This window comes from Pleurodeles waltl, chromosome 1_2 (assembly GCF_031143425.1).
Source record: "Pleurodeles waltl isolate 20211129_DDA chromosome 1_2, aPleWal1.hap1.20221129, whole genome shotgun sequence".
Classification (NCBI taxonomy): Eukaryota; Metazoa; Chordata; class Amphibia; order Caudata; family Salamandridae; genus Pleurodeles; species Pleurodeles waltl.
In genome coordinates, this window is record NC_090437.1 from 157991337 (window position 1) to 158008964 (window position 17628).

Sequence of the window (17628 nt, forward strand, 5' to 3'; positions counted from 1 at the left end):
TCCCTTCTCCAATAGATTTCTCATCTCAGGCAAAGGAAACATCCTGTTTCTTTAATATGCCACTATGCTTCCAATACTTTTGTGTTACCAGGCAGAATTGAGGGATTGCATGCAGTTCCTTGTCTTTGTGAGCCAGTTTGTTCACAAGTAAAATTTAAAATCCTATTGGTGCATGAGGTTACTTCGTCCTAGGACATTGAGGACTGTTCTGTGGACATCTATCTGAGGCATTTATATGTGTATGTTCTGATTCAGTCAAGTTACAGAAAATATCTGCAGCTGTAGTGGGCAATTACTTGTTCCAGATTTTGACTTTAGGTATGACGTCAATGCTCGTGAACTTGGTTGGGTACATTGCAAATCACCTGCAAAGAGCGGAGATTCCAGTACATATTTATTTGGTAATCTGGCCTGACATGTCTTCTTCTGATCCAACATGATGTTTGGCAACTCAGAGATTCTAGGATCTGCAGCATTTGCTGTCCTTTATCATGAATGAATCTACCTTTTTAGAACTGTTCTGACTCTTAACTCCTAGACCTTCCTATGTTGAAGGTGCATGAAAAGAAGACTGCAGACATGGAGTCTTTTCTTTCCTATTTCGAGAGTACAATCTTACTTTCACTGAGGTGTGTATCAGAAGCTAGGGCTTCCTTGACGTTTAACTGGTACAGGCATATTGGGTTATTTCTATGTGGTTTATGGAGTACATTAATTCCATTATGGGGATTAACAGTGTGTTCTCTCCATGGTTCTTTTGGCTCTTTTGAACATAGATGTTAACGCTTTTTTGGAGAGCATGAGAGATTACAGGCAAAGCTTGAGCGGCAAGGCCTTTGTTAGGGACCATTGATTATTTTTGATGTTTTTCAGTCCAGCTCTTAACCTAGCACCAACAGACCGATTAGGAATTGATCTCTGCAATACTTCTTTGTAATGCATGGGAAATTAGATCAGCAGATAACTATAAGCAGTAAAATGATGCTGGTCTACATTACATATAGACTTTAACCTTTCAAACTGCTAACAAATATCTGTTCTAGCACAAGGATAAAAAGACAGGTGAAAAAGAAGTGGAGCTTCGTTCATTGTGTATTGTTGTCTGAAAGCATGGTCTACATCACTCAGAACTTAACTTTATACCCCATTTAAAATTAAATGATCCAAGTGTACATCTAGTTTTCAATATAGGGATATAGCAACCTTTCAAACCGCTCCAGGATCTTGCAAAATAATGAGATTGGAGGCAGAATTAATTTTTACAGTCATGGAATCCAGTTAATTTCTCTGTATTTTCAGGGTAGGGAAACGCATAGAAAAGGCTTGTAGCTAACCACAAAATGTTTAACTTTGTGGCTGTTACAAGCATTTTCCTTCACAACATACACGTATTTTAGGTTTCGCCTGAACAATGTGCTTGCACACCCAGCTAAATCTATTGTTGACAAAATAAAAAGCTTTAAACTGGCCTGGAGCCTGCTCATTAATGTTGGTTGGCTTCGACTTTACTCTTGTTTCCTTGCTTCTGATTGGTAAGCGCCTCCTTCCTGCTTCCTCAGTGGCTTCAGTGTTGTATCTACCATGGATCATGGACCTAGAGTAGCTTCCTGTCCACTGCCAGTGTACTTCCACTGGCCGCAGGCTCATGCAGGTACTTTTTTCTTCACTTTTTTTTTTTACTGGTGGAACCAGGGACATGTCAGCACCACTTACTCCTTGAAAATATACCTACACAGCTCCCATTCGTGATGCTGAACTGAATGTTCTAATCCCATCAGTCTGTCTCAGCATCTCCTGTTTACATCCAGGCCCTGAGTCTGCATCGCCTCAGCTTTGGCAGGTATGACCACAGGCAGTAATTGAGGAATTGGCAACGGGTGCAGGTTACCAGCAGCAAACCATATGCGTGTTTGCCCCATCTACGGCTGTCTGCTGTAGCATTTAATAGGATAGAGCCCTGGATAGTCCACTGGTGATGGCCTATGGCCCTAGTGCATTACTATGTGAATGGATGTAAGATGAAGATATGGTGGAGGGTAGCACAATGCTATTTCCCCCATACTTACAACAAGTCTGTTGATTTTCATCTGGTTTCGATCAGATCCCATGCATGGTTGTGATTTGAATGGCAGCACCTTGAGTTTCAGATGCTACTGCTAATATAATAATGCTCTCTGTAAAATGCATTAACTGCTCCTTGGGTTAGGTTGATTCTGTCTCATATACAAATCATAAGTCATATGATTACTCTCAAACACCCTCCCACACACATACATTTGTTTGTACAGCTGATAGATTAACCCACCGAGCTACCTTACTAGCATTGTTTTTCACAATATAAATCCAAATCCAAATAGAACTTGCGGTCTACCTGTTATGTGCATATTCCCTTAACCGACATTCATCCTCCTGAGGGTTGGTGGCGTTTTACGCGCAGGTGATTCTATTTCTATGGCATCTGCTCAACTCACCAATTATATTTTGCTACACTTATTAAAGTCCTCTTTTTGCTTCCCCACCACACCCCCTGTGATTGACTCCTCCTAGCCCCCTTGTTGCTTCCCCACCTGCTTGTGCGTTGTTTTTTTTTTGTTTACTGATCCAACTGAGATCTGTAAAAAAAAGCACTTGCTTCATTTTGATGCTTGCACCTAGATAATGATACAGGGGGTTGCATCATACACTTCTTTTCTCTTTTATTTTAGTAATGGTGCACACCATTGAGGAATGCTGTACAACATAGCTAAAATCATTGGCAAAGCCACTAGGTCCCAAAAGCGAGACTTAATGGCTTTGCCAATGCTAGTTATTTGAAGCTGTCTCCCGCAAAAAAAATCTAAGGACATGATTTACGAATTTGCTGGTCACAAACAGCATAGTCATTTTTTATTGTAATGTTTGTGTCCTGACATTTATTTTGCGAACCAACCGATCATCTGATAGTTAGGTTCAAAAAGTTGGAAAGTGGCGTGGACTGCAGTCCAACCTACTTCATTTAATATTCATTAAGTTGTTTGGAAATGGCAACTCGCTCTGATTATTCTCCCTTACGGAGATGGTTGTCTTCAAGGATCAGCACACCACCATGCTGTGATTGTTTTAAAATTATATATATATATGTTCAATGGCATGTGTAGCTGCAGATACACATGCTGTGCATATCCCGCCATCTAGTGTTGGGCTCGGAGTGTTACAAGTTGTTTTTCTTCAAAGAAGTCTTTTTGAGTCACGAGATCGAGGGACTCCTCCCCTTTCGGCTCCATTGCGCAGGGGCGTCGACTCCATCTTAGATTGTTTTCTTTCCGCCATCGAGTTCGGACGTGTTCCTCTTCGCTCCGTGTTTCGGTTCGGAAACTTAGTTAGATATCGGAAAATTTGACGGTATTGTTTGCGTTCGGGAACGGGTTAGTTAACGCAGATCGACACCAAATCAAGAAAGGCTCCGGTGGCCCTTCGGGGTTTTCGATTCACCGGCGGGGCCTGGTCGGCCCGACCACGTGCGTCTTCAAGGCTAATGGAACGGACCCCATTCCGCTTCTGCCCCGAATGCCACAGCAAGTATCCCTACACAGATCAACATTTGGTCTGTAATTTGTGTTTGTCTCCCGAACACAAAGAGGATACCTGCGAGGCCTGTTGAGCGTTTCGGTCGAGGAAAACGCTAAGGGACCGGAGAGCAAGAAGGCTTCAAATGGTGTCGGCACCGTCGGGACACCACGAGTTAGGGGAAGAAGAAACTTTCTCCATTGATTCGGACTCAGACGATGCCGAAAGGGAGCAGATGCCGAAAACCGTGAGTAAAACAGCCCCGGCCAAAACTCACGTAAAAATCATGAAAGCCCAGGGGACGCCACCGCCGGCAGGCCATGGCTTAACCTGAAAAATCGGTGACCGTCCATCGGCACTGAAAAAGGGCACACGTGTCGAAGTCATCCGACTCCGGTCAAGATACCGGCACAGAACAGACTCGCACGGGACCCTAGTTCAGAGCAATCTCGACATCGAGATACCGGCACCGAGATGAGTCGGCACCGAGAAATCTGAACACCGAAACCCCAAAAAGTGGCTTCGGAGCCGAAAAAGACTGCTGAAAAGGTTTCGATACCTAAACATCCGGCTTTGGAGCCGAAAACAAGTTCCTACACCGAGGAACAAGGCCTTTCAGCACAAATGCAAGGCCATAAATTTGGACAAGAGCAGGAAGCAGGGGAGCCAGATTATACACAGAGCAGGCTCAATATTCAAAAGGAGGCAGGGAAAATAAGAACTCTCCCTCCTATAAGGATGAAAAGGAAACTTGCTTTCCAAGACAAAGATAAACAACCACAGGCAAAGGTGGCAAAACAAGAAACTCCGCCACCATCACCACAACGCTCACCGCAACCATCACCAATTGCTACCCCACCTATGATGCAGTCTCCAACGCACACAGGGATGAGCCAAGATGACCCAGATGCATGGGATCTTTATGATGCGCCTGTATCAGATAATAGTCCCGACTGTTACTCAGCAAGACCATCACCACCTGAAGACAGTACTGCTTACACACAGGTGGTGTCCAGAGCAGCTGCTTTTCACAATGTGACACTGCACGCTGAACCAATTGAAGATGACTTTTTATTTAATACTCTGTCGTCAACACATAGTCAGTACCAGAGTCTTCCAATGTTACCAGGAATGTTGAAACACGCAAAGCAAGTATTTCAAGAGCCCGTTAAAGGCAGGGCCATAACTCCTAGGGTGGCGAGAAAGTACAAGCCTCCCCCAACAGACCCTGAGTACATCACGCAGCAACTGACACCTGACTCAGTAGTAGTAGGCGCAGCACGTAAAAGGGCAAATTCACACACCTCTGGAGATGCACCACCACCCGACATGGAAAGTCGCAAGTTCGACGCAGCGGGGAAGAGAGTTGCAGCACAAGCAGCCAATCAATGGCGCATTGCCAATTCACAGGCTTTGCTGTCAAGATATGATAGAGCTCATTGGGACGAAATGCAACACTTCATAGAACATCTGCCCAAAGAGTTCCAAAAGCGTGCACAACAAGTGGTGGAAGAGGGCCAAAGTATCTCAAATAACCAGATACGATCGGCAATGGATGCAGCAGACACAGCTGCAAGAACTGTAAATACAACGGTCTCTATTCGGAGACACGCATGGCTACGCACCTCAGGATTCAAGCCCGAAATCCAACAGGCTGTGCTTAATATGCCTTTTAACGGACAGCAGTTGTTTGGGCCGGAAGTGGACACTGCTATAGAAAAGCTAAAAAAGGACACCGATACAGCAAAAGCCATGGGCGCGCTCTACTCCCCACAGAACAGAGGCACATTTCGGAAAACACAATTTAGAGGGGAGTTTTGGGGCCAAACCACAGAACCCTCAACCTCACAAACCAGACCCACATACCAGAGCCAGTATCAGAGAGGAGGTTTTCGGGGACAATACAGAGGTGGACAGTTCCCTAAAACTAGAGGAAAGTTCCAAAGACCCCTCAAAATAAACAGTTACTTCAGTGTCACAAATCCCCAACACATAACACCAGTGGGGGGGAGACTAACAGATTTTTACCAAAACTGGGAGGAAATAACAACAGACTCATGGTTCCTAGCCATTATCCAACATGGTTATTGCATAGAATTCCTACAATTCCCACCAAATGTGCCTCCAAGAACACACAACATGTCCAAAAAACACATGGATCTATTACAAATAGAGGTCCAAGCGTTGCTGCAAAAACATGCAATAGAACTATTACCAAATCATCAGAAAGGAACGGGTGTTTACTCCCTATACTTTCTCATACCCAAAAAGGACAAAACTCTAAGACCCATCTTAGATCTCAGAACACTAAATCTTTACATCAAATCAGATCACTTTCACATGGTGACACTTCAAGACGGAATCCCCTTGCTCAAACAACAAGACTACATGACGACATTAGATCTCAAGGATGCGTATTTCCATATACCCATACATCCTTCGCACAGAAAATACTTAAGATTTGTAATCCAAGGGGTACATTACCAATTCAAAGTGTTGCCATTCGGGATAACAACAGTGCCAAGAGTCTTTACAAAATGCCTAGCAGTAGTGGCAGCCCATATCAGAAGACAGCACATACATGTGTATTCCCGTATCTGGACGATTGGTTAATCAAAACCAATACGCAAGAACGATGTTCACAACACACAAAATATGTCATAGAAGCCCTTCACAAGTAGGGTTCTCACTGAACTACCAAAAATCACACTTACAGCCATGTCAAATACAACAGTACTTGGGAGCAATAATCAACACAAAAAAGGGATTGCCACTCCAAGTCCACAAAGGGTACAAGCATTCCAAAACGTAATACAGAGCATGCACCCAAACCAAAGGTTCCAGGTAAAATTAGTAATGAAACTACTAGGCATGATGTCCTCGTGCATAGCCATTGTCCCAAACGCAAGATTACACATGCGGCCCTTACAACGGTGCCTAGCAACACAATGGTCACAAGCACAGGGTCAACTTCAAGATCTAGTGTTGATAGACCGCCAAACATACACCTCGCTTCAATGGTGGAATACTATAAATTTAAACCAAGGGTGGCCTTTCCAAGACCCAGTGCCTCAATACGTGATCACAACAGATGCTTCCATGGTAGGGTGGGGAGCACACCTCAACCAACACAGCATCCAGGGACAATGGGACACTCAACAGAAACAACTTCATATAAATCAGTTAGAACTACTAGCAGTGTTTCTAGCATTGAAAGCATTTCAACCACTAATAGCCCACAAATACATTCTTGTCAAAACAGACAACATGACAACAATGTATTACCTGAACAAACAGGGAGGGATACACTCCACACAGTTATGTCTCTTAGCACAAAAGATTTGGCATTGGGCTATTCACAACACATTCGCCTAATAGCGCAATACATACCGGGAATTCAAAACCAGTTAGCCGACAATCTCAGTCGGGATCACCAACAGATCCACGAATGGGAAATTCCTCCCCAAATACTACAAACTTACTTCCAAAGATGGGGGACACCGCAAATAGACCTATTCGCAACAAAAGACAACGCAAAATGCCAAAACTTTGCATCCAGGTACCCACAGCCTCACTCCCAAGGCAATGCGTTATGGATGAGTTGGTCAGGGATATTTGCATACGCTTTTCCCCCGCTCCCACTCCTTCCGTATCTGGTAAACAAATTGAGTCAAAACAAACTCAAACTAATACTAATAGCACCAACTTGGGCACGGCAACCTTGGTACACAACACTACTAGACCTGTCAGTAGTGCATCATATCAAACTGCCAAACAGACCAGATCTGTTAACTCAACACAAACAACAGATCAGACACCCGAATCCAGCATCACTCAATCTAGCAATTTGGCTCCTGAAATCTTAGAATTCGGACATCTAGACCTTACACAAGAATGCATGGAGGTCATCAAACAAGCTAGGAAACCTACTACAAGACATTGCTACGCAAATAAGTGGAAAAGATTTGTTTATTACTGCCATAATAATCAAATCCAACCATTACACGCATCTGCAAAAAACATTGTAAGCTACCTACTACACTTACAGAAGTCCAAGTTAGCTTTTTCATCCATTAAAATACATCTCACAGCAATATCGGCTTATCTGCAAATTACACATTCTACTTCACTATTCAGAATACGAGTCCTAAAAGCATTTATGGAGGGTCTGAAAAGGATTATTCCACCAAGAACACCACCAGTTCCTTCGTGGAACCTCAACATCGTATTAACACGACTCACGGGTCCACCATTTGAACCCATGCACTCCTGTGAGATACAGTACTTAACATGGAAAGTAGCCTTCCTAATAGCTATCACATCTCTCAGAAGAGTAAGTGAAATACAAGCCTTTACCATACAAGAACTCTTTATACAGATACACAAACATAAAGTAGTTCTACACACAAATCCCAAATTCTTGCCAAAAGTTATATCACCGTTCCACTTAAATCAAACGGTGGAACTCCCAGTGTTCTTCCCAGAACCAGATTCTGTAGCTGAGAGCGCATTACATACATTAGGCATTAAAAGAGCACTAATGTACTACATTGATAGAACCAAACAAATTCGCAAAACAAAACAATTGTTTGTAGCTTTCCAAAAACCTCATACAGGGAATCCAATATCCAAACAAGGCATTGCCAGATGGATAGTTAAATGTATTCAAACCTGTTATATAAAAGCAAAAAGAGAACTGCCTATTACACCAAAGGCACACTCCACTAGAAAGAAAGGTGCCACCAAGGCCTTTCTAGGAAACATACCAATGACAGAAATCTGTAAGGCAGCCACATGGTCTATGCCTCATACATTTACTAAACATTACTGCGTGGATGTGTTAACAACACAACAAGCCACAGTAGGACAAGCAGTATTAAGGACATTATTTCAAACAACTTCAACTCCTAAAGGCTAAACCACCGCTTTTGGGGAGATAACTGCTTACTAGTCTATGCACAGCATGTGTATCTGCAGCTACACATGCCATCGAACGGAAAATGTCACTTACCCAGTGTACATCTGTTCGTGGCATGAGGCGCTGCAGATTCACATGTGCCCTCCCACCTCCCCGGGAGCCTGTAGCCATTATAAGTTGATACAAAATTGAACTTGTACATTTGTAAATATATCACTTTTAATAACATTATGTACATACATACTTACTCCATTGCATGGGCACTATTACTATATACACAACTCCTACCTCACCCTCTGCGGGGAAAAGAATCTAAGATGGAGTCGACGCCCATGCGCAATGGAGCCGAAAGGGGAGGAGTCCCTCGATCTCGTGACTCGAAAAGACTTCTTCGAAGAAAAACAACTTGTAACACTCCGAGCCCAACACTAGATGGCGGGATATGCACAGCATGTGAATCTGCAGCGTCTCATGCCATAAACAGATGTACACTGGGTAAGTGACATTTTCCATATATGTGTGTGTGTGTGTGTGTATATGTATGTATGTATGTATATATATATATATATATATATATATATATATATATATATTTTTTTTTTTAAAGCCTGATTTCCTTAAAGAAAACAGGGCTACTGTTTTAAAAAAACAAAACACTGGCATCGTTGTTGTTGTTTTTTCTTTCCTTTAAACCATTTGGCACAGTAGCCCGCACTGCTGTGCAACATATCTAAACAAGCATTTGCAATGCAATAGGTCTCGAATTTGCTTGAGTTAGAGCTATTGGCATTGTAAATTCATAACTGGACTTTTCTTGCCACGTACATTGCCTCATAATTTTGTCTTTTCCTGCCATACAAATCCAGTGGCCCTGCATGCAACTAAAGCACTTCCATTTAACTTCTTCCTCTATCTGCAGCAAAAAATGAAAATGTTGCCATTTAGCATCTTAATTTAAATCTGCTATGATCAAGTTCACGCTGTTGTGCCTGTTCACATTGTGAGCGCCATGGCCGCCATGCAGCACGAAGGAGAGAGACAAAAGAAATAGTACGCCCATGCTGAAGTATATCGGCAGTCGTGCAATATTCCATGTAACAGGGACAGTCAAGTGATCTTTGAAAGGCAAGCCCACAAATGAGTAAAAGCGTGACATCGGCATGGTTAAAAGCCCACAATACTTACACCAGGTCAAAGCTTGCGCGCTCAACCTAAAAATGGAGGGAAAGATGAGTTATGGGGGTACAAATCTAGGTTTCCCTTGAAAAGTCAGAGTTTCCGTCCCCAATATATTAGTTACTACTTCCTACTACCAGATTCAATTGGAGGACAAAATAGCCCTTGTTTCCTATAAACTCACGTAAGTGCTATTCGTACAGCATGCTTCATCATTGGGCTCACACCTCATGCAATTTCTGACTTCCAGTGAGCTCAGTCCCACTTTTGGAAGGAGGACATTATAGGTACTTCTCTTCCACTGTTTAATGACGGGATCTAAGGGTTAAGTTAAAATTTCCTGTATAAGAACCCATCTGTTTTTCATTCGTTGGAACCAAAAGCAAAGTTTAAGTTGAAATGCTGTGAGGTATATTTTGAGTCGCTGCATATATATGGCTGACAAGTTTCATTTGGTTATTCATTATCATGAATTCTTCAGGACCAACAAGATCCCTTTGGTAATCCTCAGATTACAGGGCTAGAATTAAATTTGGTGTGTGAACATTATTCATGCCATGTATGTATGTGTGTGTGTATATATATATATATATATATATATATATATATATATATATATATATATATCCAACCATTATTGTCTGCGTCCTGAGTCTAGTAGGTGTAGAGTAGGAAAGACCCCCTGTGCACTTTTTAAACTTTATAAACATTGCCTTTTAATCCTTATTTGCTTAAAATGAATTTACATACATCTTCACCAGGATTTTAAAGTCCCTTAGGCACCCACGAATCACTTGGATAAGGCCGACCCACTCCTTAATAGAAAAATATCACCCCAGGTTAAGTATTTACCACTAGTCAGTCACAACGATTGCTGTTGCTATTCAGCCGGGCATTATTACGGTTTCCTAACCAACTAGGTATTTTGGGCACAATGGTAGATATTGAAGTCGACGTAGACTTCAATAGTGCTAGTGTCACTGAAGAACAACCTGCATCAAAACACCAATGATATAGGAACCGAACTTGGAGCTCCCATCTAACAAATGCACAAACATGCGATACTGCAGTGCCAGAAGAAATAAACATCTCCATTACAGGGAGGTCCGAATATATAGCCAAGAAGGCCCTTGGCACATATTATCAATATCGTAGGGTCTGTACTTGTCTGACTCCAAATTGGCACAGGCTTTCTCACCCAAAAGGCCCACACAAATCCTGTTACTGGTTTTTATAAGCACTTGGGTAACTAGAAATGGCAGTTCAGTTTCCCATGAGTGGGCGGGCTCCACAAAGCATACAAAAACATTGCCAAATGCAAAGAGCGAGACCCACAAAGCGGGTGTAACAAATGGTGAGCTGCATAGATTGAGAAGAATGTATCTGCTCCTGGTAGTTTTTACTGCAGTACCGACAAGAGGTCTCTAAAAGTGGTGGCTAAAAAACACATGCAAAGAACCCGGAAACAATGATGAAAGAGAACACAATGCATACACAAGACCTTGAGGAGATACGAGAAGATGACTGCACTACCTTGAGTTGTGTAAACGTCTGAACAGAAATTGGAAAATAAGGCTGGAAAAGTATTTTCTTTTTATGTTAACAAAATTAAAACTTTTCCAAGCGTTCTTGCCTCGCATTTCAACAAAACTCTAATGAACTTAACAATAGCAGAGCAGTCTGAGAAAATGTATGGCCCCCATAAAGGGGATAAACAATGCCCTGTGTGCGGTTGTCGGTAGGGGCCCTGGAGAGACTCCAGATGCCAGGCTAAGCAAGTTTCACATAATTGCTTCAAGGTTTAGCTACATTCTATGAGAAAAGGCATATTGTGGCTTTCCTGGGCAGTGAGCTAAACGTTCAGGCACCAGGTGTTTCTTTTGTAAAATAAGCTTATTTTAATGTTACATACACAGGTGCAAAAATAAGCTTACTTCAAGATTAAAGCAACACTCGCTGGGCTGGTCTGAAAGAACATTAATCAACAGACGCGGAGCAGTGGTAAAACAACATTAAATACAAAAACTAAGCCTAGGAGCTACTTTTATTAAAGATTTAATAGTGGAGCAAAGGTAAACGAGGACAGCACTGGAATAAAGCCAAAACAAATGTCAACGTCATGGAAGGAGGTGGGAGGAATGGAATGCTGCAATAAAACGCAGGCAGCTAGCAGCCTTCAACACCCACAGCGAAAAGGCAGCAACAAAGAATTGCGAAAGTAGTCCATCACAGCAACAGAAAAAGAAACCAAAGTGGAAACATACAGTTGTTGGTTACTGCTCGAAGGGAGAAAAAGCCAGAACTTGACCACTAGCGAGCAAGAATTTTTCAAGGATACTGCATCCAACAAATGAAATCGTTTTAAGCCAAAAGAAGTATACTTAAAAGTATACACAAGGTCGAACACTTAGGCTCTACCTAAAAATATTGACAAAGCCAATTGATCTTGCGTAGGTGAAACTTTGCCAGTGCTTGCCACTTTTTCCTGCCCGTGGTTTCCTATAACATCACTAAAAGCACTTGCCTGTGTTATAGGCTGTTTTTTTTTAAACACATTGACGCCAGACCAAGAAGAAATCTACATCAAAATTCTAATGTGAAATAGAGTTTCTCCTGTGCATGCAGAAATCTTGTATTTTGATCACTGATTGACAACACCTGCGTGTATAAAAATGTTTGCGTTTCTGGACCCTAATGGCTATGACAACAGGAAAGCGATAAAATGCCAGTTTGTAACTAATGTAGCTTTATTACAAGATAATAGATAATTCAAACATTTTAGGTCAAGCCAGATTGCAAGTTTATCCCGACTCCAGTCAAACAATTGAACATGATTGCTGATCTGAACAAAATGACTGACATTTTGAGTTTCTACATGCGCAAAAGATAAGACGTTGCTCCCAACCTCTACATCGGTATCTTTGCAAATGAGATTTAAAAAAAAAAAAAAGTTAAATAAATGGTAACAGAGGAATTTTGAGATGTTAATGATATTTTATGTGTTTGTGATATATAGTGAGGATATATCTTCAAAGCAATAGATAGGGCAGAAGAAAGGAGGGAAGTGGAGATGCTGCGTCACTGGTAATGGTATTTAGCAGAGAGGCAAACATACCGGGTGAGGGGAGCTAGCATAAGGGCCAGGCAGCAACAGGAGAGTTTATGCAAGAAGCGGTATGAGCATGAACTCTTCATGGGTGGTCTGGCATTTCATTGTTGCACTTTGATGAAGTGTTTCTTTCTGATGTGGTTAGCACTAGGGCCTAACCGATCTTGACAAGGATGGTGCTCCAGATTATTCCAGAATGCTTGCCCTCAGTCTTCAGCTTCTTGATTTTACTAATTTCCAGTAACAATCTATTGTTTGTCGTGCGTGCTGTACTATAGAAAGATTGCTATTTAGAGAATGTATTGTTGTACAACCATTTACAGAATACTGAAGGCCCACTCATTCACCAGTCCAACATGCAAGTTCGCAGCACTCCCTTCTGAAAGACATGCAATGCCACATATTGCAAGTAGAGTCACAATCCCGTGCACTATTTGCCCTTTCCAGCAAGCGCGTAACCGTCAGCGGCTTTCATTACTAACCGTCCGGCCACTACATTTAAGGAAACTATTCCAGAACACTTTCCCGGGATTCGAAAATTGTAAATTCAGTGGCATATCTAAATTATCCAGGGGTCCTCCTTTGACATCTTTAAGAATCTCAAAATTATCCTTTCAGAAAATGCTATGATTGCCTGCACCTCTCTCAGCATGCATACCGGCAGGTTAACACCACTTCTTGCACAGTATTTTGGGATTTATTGCACCTTTTCTACTCTTGGTATTCACCACACTTCTGCCCTCACCTCCTCTTGCGCCAAATACCATCTCTCTCACTTTCTCCTTGGTCCTCTGTCTTGCTCATTGACTGCCCTGAGGCAGCTGTTAGGCAGCTCAAAGTACCATCTAAATGAATAAATGTGTGCTTCTTAAAGATGGAACCTGGTCCTCATTGAATACCACTGTTCATTTGCCACAGTGGGCTCAAGCAGTTTACTTAACAATTCATATCACTCAATGATGTTACCGACTGCGCACCGATCACCCACCAGGTAGATCTGGTAAACACTGATGCAGTTTAAACAGTGTCTTCATTCGTAAAAGATGTTGTCTTGTTTTGCATATCCACAGCTTGCTGTTGCAAACAACAGGATCATAACCATGCAAGAAGAGATGGAAAGAATGAAGGATGAAAGTTCCTACATGCTTGAATCAAATCGTAAGGTTGGTAGTCATATTTCCTACACTAATCAAAAGGTTGCTGTACTGCCTTAGTGTGTGTTTCTTAATGTGATGCTGCAGTCATAAACCTGCTCTGCATTCATGAATCAGCACTGAGTGGCGTTCATTTAAATTGTGTGCTTCATTTTATAATGCATGCTCCCTTTTTTGTTAATTGAATAATCCGTTCACAGATAACCTTTCTTTAAAATTATTGTATAAACTGCATTATTGTTCTTTAAGCCATGTAATAAAAAACTCGACATTTCTACCACTCAGACCTCATGTAAAAATGTTGGCACAGTTTGTTTAAACTCATCTTCGCAGCCTAAGTCATGTGCTCCTTCCGAGTAATATTTTCTTTTCAGCTATCTTTAAATAACACTGAGCTTTAATCAATGTTCATATATGCATTGTGTTTGTGTCTGGCTTTCTGTTTATTGTGGAAACTGTTACAACTGATTTAAAATAATTTGTTGCAGGCTTCTTTTTGCTCCCAAATGCTGTTCCAACAAACAGAGACTACTAAAACGTTTGTTCTAAAACCTTTATTGCTATACGCGTAATACTATAAAAATGTGATTGAATTTTTACAAACACATCATCTCTGATGCAGAATGGGCTGACGTAATGTTGTAAGATAAGCCCTGGCATAATTTAGTGTTGGGGGTGAGGATGCATGTCGAAATGTTTCTAAGGGAATAATGTATGTTACATATTTTATCAGTGGATTTTCGATCCTGTGTTTTCAAAAATCTATTTCTAGTCAGTTTTTACATACTATCATTCTCACTGGTGAACCACTCCATCTACAGAAAGTGAATCCTAAGTCGCACAGACACCAGTTCCATGAAAATACTACAGCGAAACGTAATTAGTTCCTTTTTCTAGTTGATGTGTGGTGTCTTTAAAATTGTATCTTCTTCACTTCATTGATTTACACCTCTTCGTATTCATAGATACGTACTTCTGCCCTTATTGAGATTAAAGAAAGTTACTTTTGGTATCTTTCATAGCTGTTTGCATTTTCGATTGAGAATCAAAAGGAATTATCTGTAGAAATATGTGAATTTAGCCAGTTTTGCATACACTCATTTCAGTGAAGGTTTTAAACTCTTGACATTTTTGTGATGTTTCAGAAATGTTCAAAATTGTAAAAAATTAAGCTGAAAGAACCTGCAGTATGTAGGTGTGGCATTTGAGGATACCGTGAATGTTGCACATATGACATGCATGTATGACCTTCTAGGCTGGCTGATGAAATGTGTGACAACTGTGTTCTGCATGAGGAAAGCCTGTATCAGGAATCAGATGAGTGACCTGTTGAAAATGGGCTGATCACGGGATTACTTCATAGCTAATGGTTGAGGGTGGGTGTTCTCCTCAGCTTCTGCATTGGTGGCTGGATCTGATCATTGTATACAGTCATGTGTACACACATCACTGTTTCCATTGAGATGCTGAAGCATTTTACATAAAAAATAAGACATAGTCCTCACAGACCCCCCTTTTTGGAGACCGGAGGAAGTATGTTCCTTATCCATCATATCTAGTCTTTAGGGTATTTTTCAAGTTACATTGTTTTTAAATTATACATATCACTTTAGATTTATTCACTTAAGGTTGTTTTTTTCTTACTCAGCTTCACAAAATATTGAGGGTTCTCTTTTCAAATGAAAAATGCAGTGCAGTTTAGCAATTAATGTATTAAATCTGGAAAATGTTCCTGTGAATGAGGATGTGCCAGTACTCGCAGGACTCTTGGTGTACTGCTATTGCGGGTATTGTATGGAGAAAAATGAACTTAAAATAAGTTGCTGTTCTATGTAAACTCCAAATCCTGTCAGTCGAAGTGTGTTTGCCAGGCCACTTACCTGTTCCTCACAAGTATGGACTATCTGCCCAAGTTTCATATATTTAAACTCTTAATTACTAGATTTTGCAGTGTACGCTGTACATGTTTCATTGACCCTTAAATGATTTTTTAGGCTTAAATTCATTAATCCGTGCTCGCAGAGGAGATACTCTGATTCTTCATCACAACACCAGTCTGCCATTTTCATACCCAGCAGTTTTGGTAGAATAAGTAGTGAGGCATATGCTGTAATTTGCTCCTTAATGTCAAGGCGTTTGAGCATTGCATTTTAAAGTATGCTGTTCTGATTACCCATTGCCTGTTTTTGGGGATTTTGCAATCTATCTAGTTCAAGAACAGTAGTCTGTTATACTCCTTGTGAAAGAAGAATATGCTTTGAGAAAGGCCCAAAGACCAGACCTTATAAGATCAGTCACAGTCAACCAAGCAATTAATGGGCAAATTCCAGGTGTCACAGCCAGATTCCTTTACACCCTCCAAAACTGATGTCATTTTATATACATTGGTTTTGTATAAAGTGTTGCCTTTCAACGCTACATTCTCTTTCAAAACACTTTACCTATCCTACAAAGTCCTCCATCTCAACATTCCTAAATAGCTCAGAAATAAACTCAAAGTTCCAAGAGTGTCCCTGATTCTGAAAAGCCAAAATAAACTCCTATTACCTACCCTTGCTTAAACATCAGAAAATCTACACTATCCACATCCTTTTCAAGGAATGCTTCAAAAAGTTTGAATACCAATCCAGTTCAGAATGGAAATGCACCTTCCTACCTCATTCTCAAGTAAATCACTGAAAAACCTCCTCAGAAGCAAATATCTGAATGTCCAATCCGGTATAGGATGTCTGCCGGCCTGGAACCTCCTCATCCTTAAATTCTGAAATAACCCTACCCAAATGATACTGTTACTGCTATTGACCTCTGCCTCTCGATTATCAGGGCAAGTACATTTAAACCAGAACGGTGTAGTGGAGAGTGATAATGGTACTACCCTAGATCTCGGATTATCCGTTATCGCAGTGATAAAAATGACATCAATGACTGTAATCCAAAGTAAAATATTGTATGGTAAAGAGATGATTAACGACTACTGAAACTGCTAAGAATGATTTTAAACAACCCTGTAAGTTGACACTTAAAGTTAAATTTGAGATGTTGGAATTCCCCAGACCTGTACCTCATTCTTAGGACTACTACACTTTATTTAGACTGGCGTCCTGCAGGTCAGGACACTAATGAAAATGTGTGCTTTTATAAGTTAAAGATAACTGAAATGTTGTAGAAAATAATCTTTTTGTAAGTTGAACTTGAAAATGAAACATAAGTTGAATGAAAGATGTTAATGTACATGTGGAGCTTTTTCAGGTGTCACTCGAAGGGCAGACTGGGGTTACTGGCTCTAGACTGTGACAACCATAGCATTTTACCACTGATTTTCTGGGGCTTAACCTTGGTATTGAGGCCAAAACTGAGCACCAAATATACCTCTTTACCGTTTGACCTTCAGAGTAGCGAAGTCAAGCAGTCCAAAACTCATCGGGGACGTGGTATGGGATTATAGATTCAGAGCTCCATAAGGCAACCAAGACAGGTCCGTAAATCAATGCCCAGCCAATTCTTAATCTTAAGAAATGAAGTAGTATTGTATCGGTTGGAGCCAACCTGGCTTGTTGATGGTGCCCAACTCTTGTCCCCCTCTTCCATTTACTTTTTGATCGCTAACCCCTCACCCTACTAAGATGAGTGTGCTGATGTTCATTGACTCTGGTTCACAGCACCTGCATCAACTGAGAATGCTGCTCCAAGGGAGTGGTGCTTAGTCCCAGGAATCTTGTTTCTTG

The 17628-nt window shown here is 41.2% G+C and overlaps 1 protein-coding gene across 14 annotated transcripts in view; it reads left to right on the forward strand.

Annotated features, from left to right (window-relative positions):
* The window catches only part of RUFY3 (RUN and FYVE domain containing 3), a 341239-nt gene that overhangs the window by 186279 nt on the left and 137332 nt on the right, over positions 1 to 17628 (forward strand). For all 14 annotated transcript variants that reach the window (XR_011204687.1, XM_069236852.1, XM_069236853.1 and 11 more), the window contains one exon: positions 13820 to 13912. Coding sequence is in view for 13 of the 14 variants with exons in the window: in XM_069236852.1 (XP_069092953.1) it covers positions 13820 to 13912 (93 nt within the window). In the remaining variant the exon portion in view is untranslated. The remainder of the gene's footprint in view (positions 1 to 13819; positions 13913 to 17628) is intronic.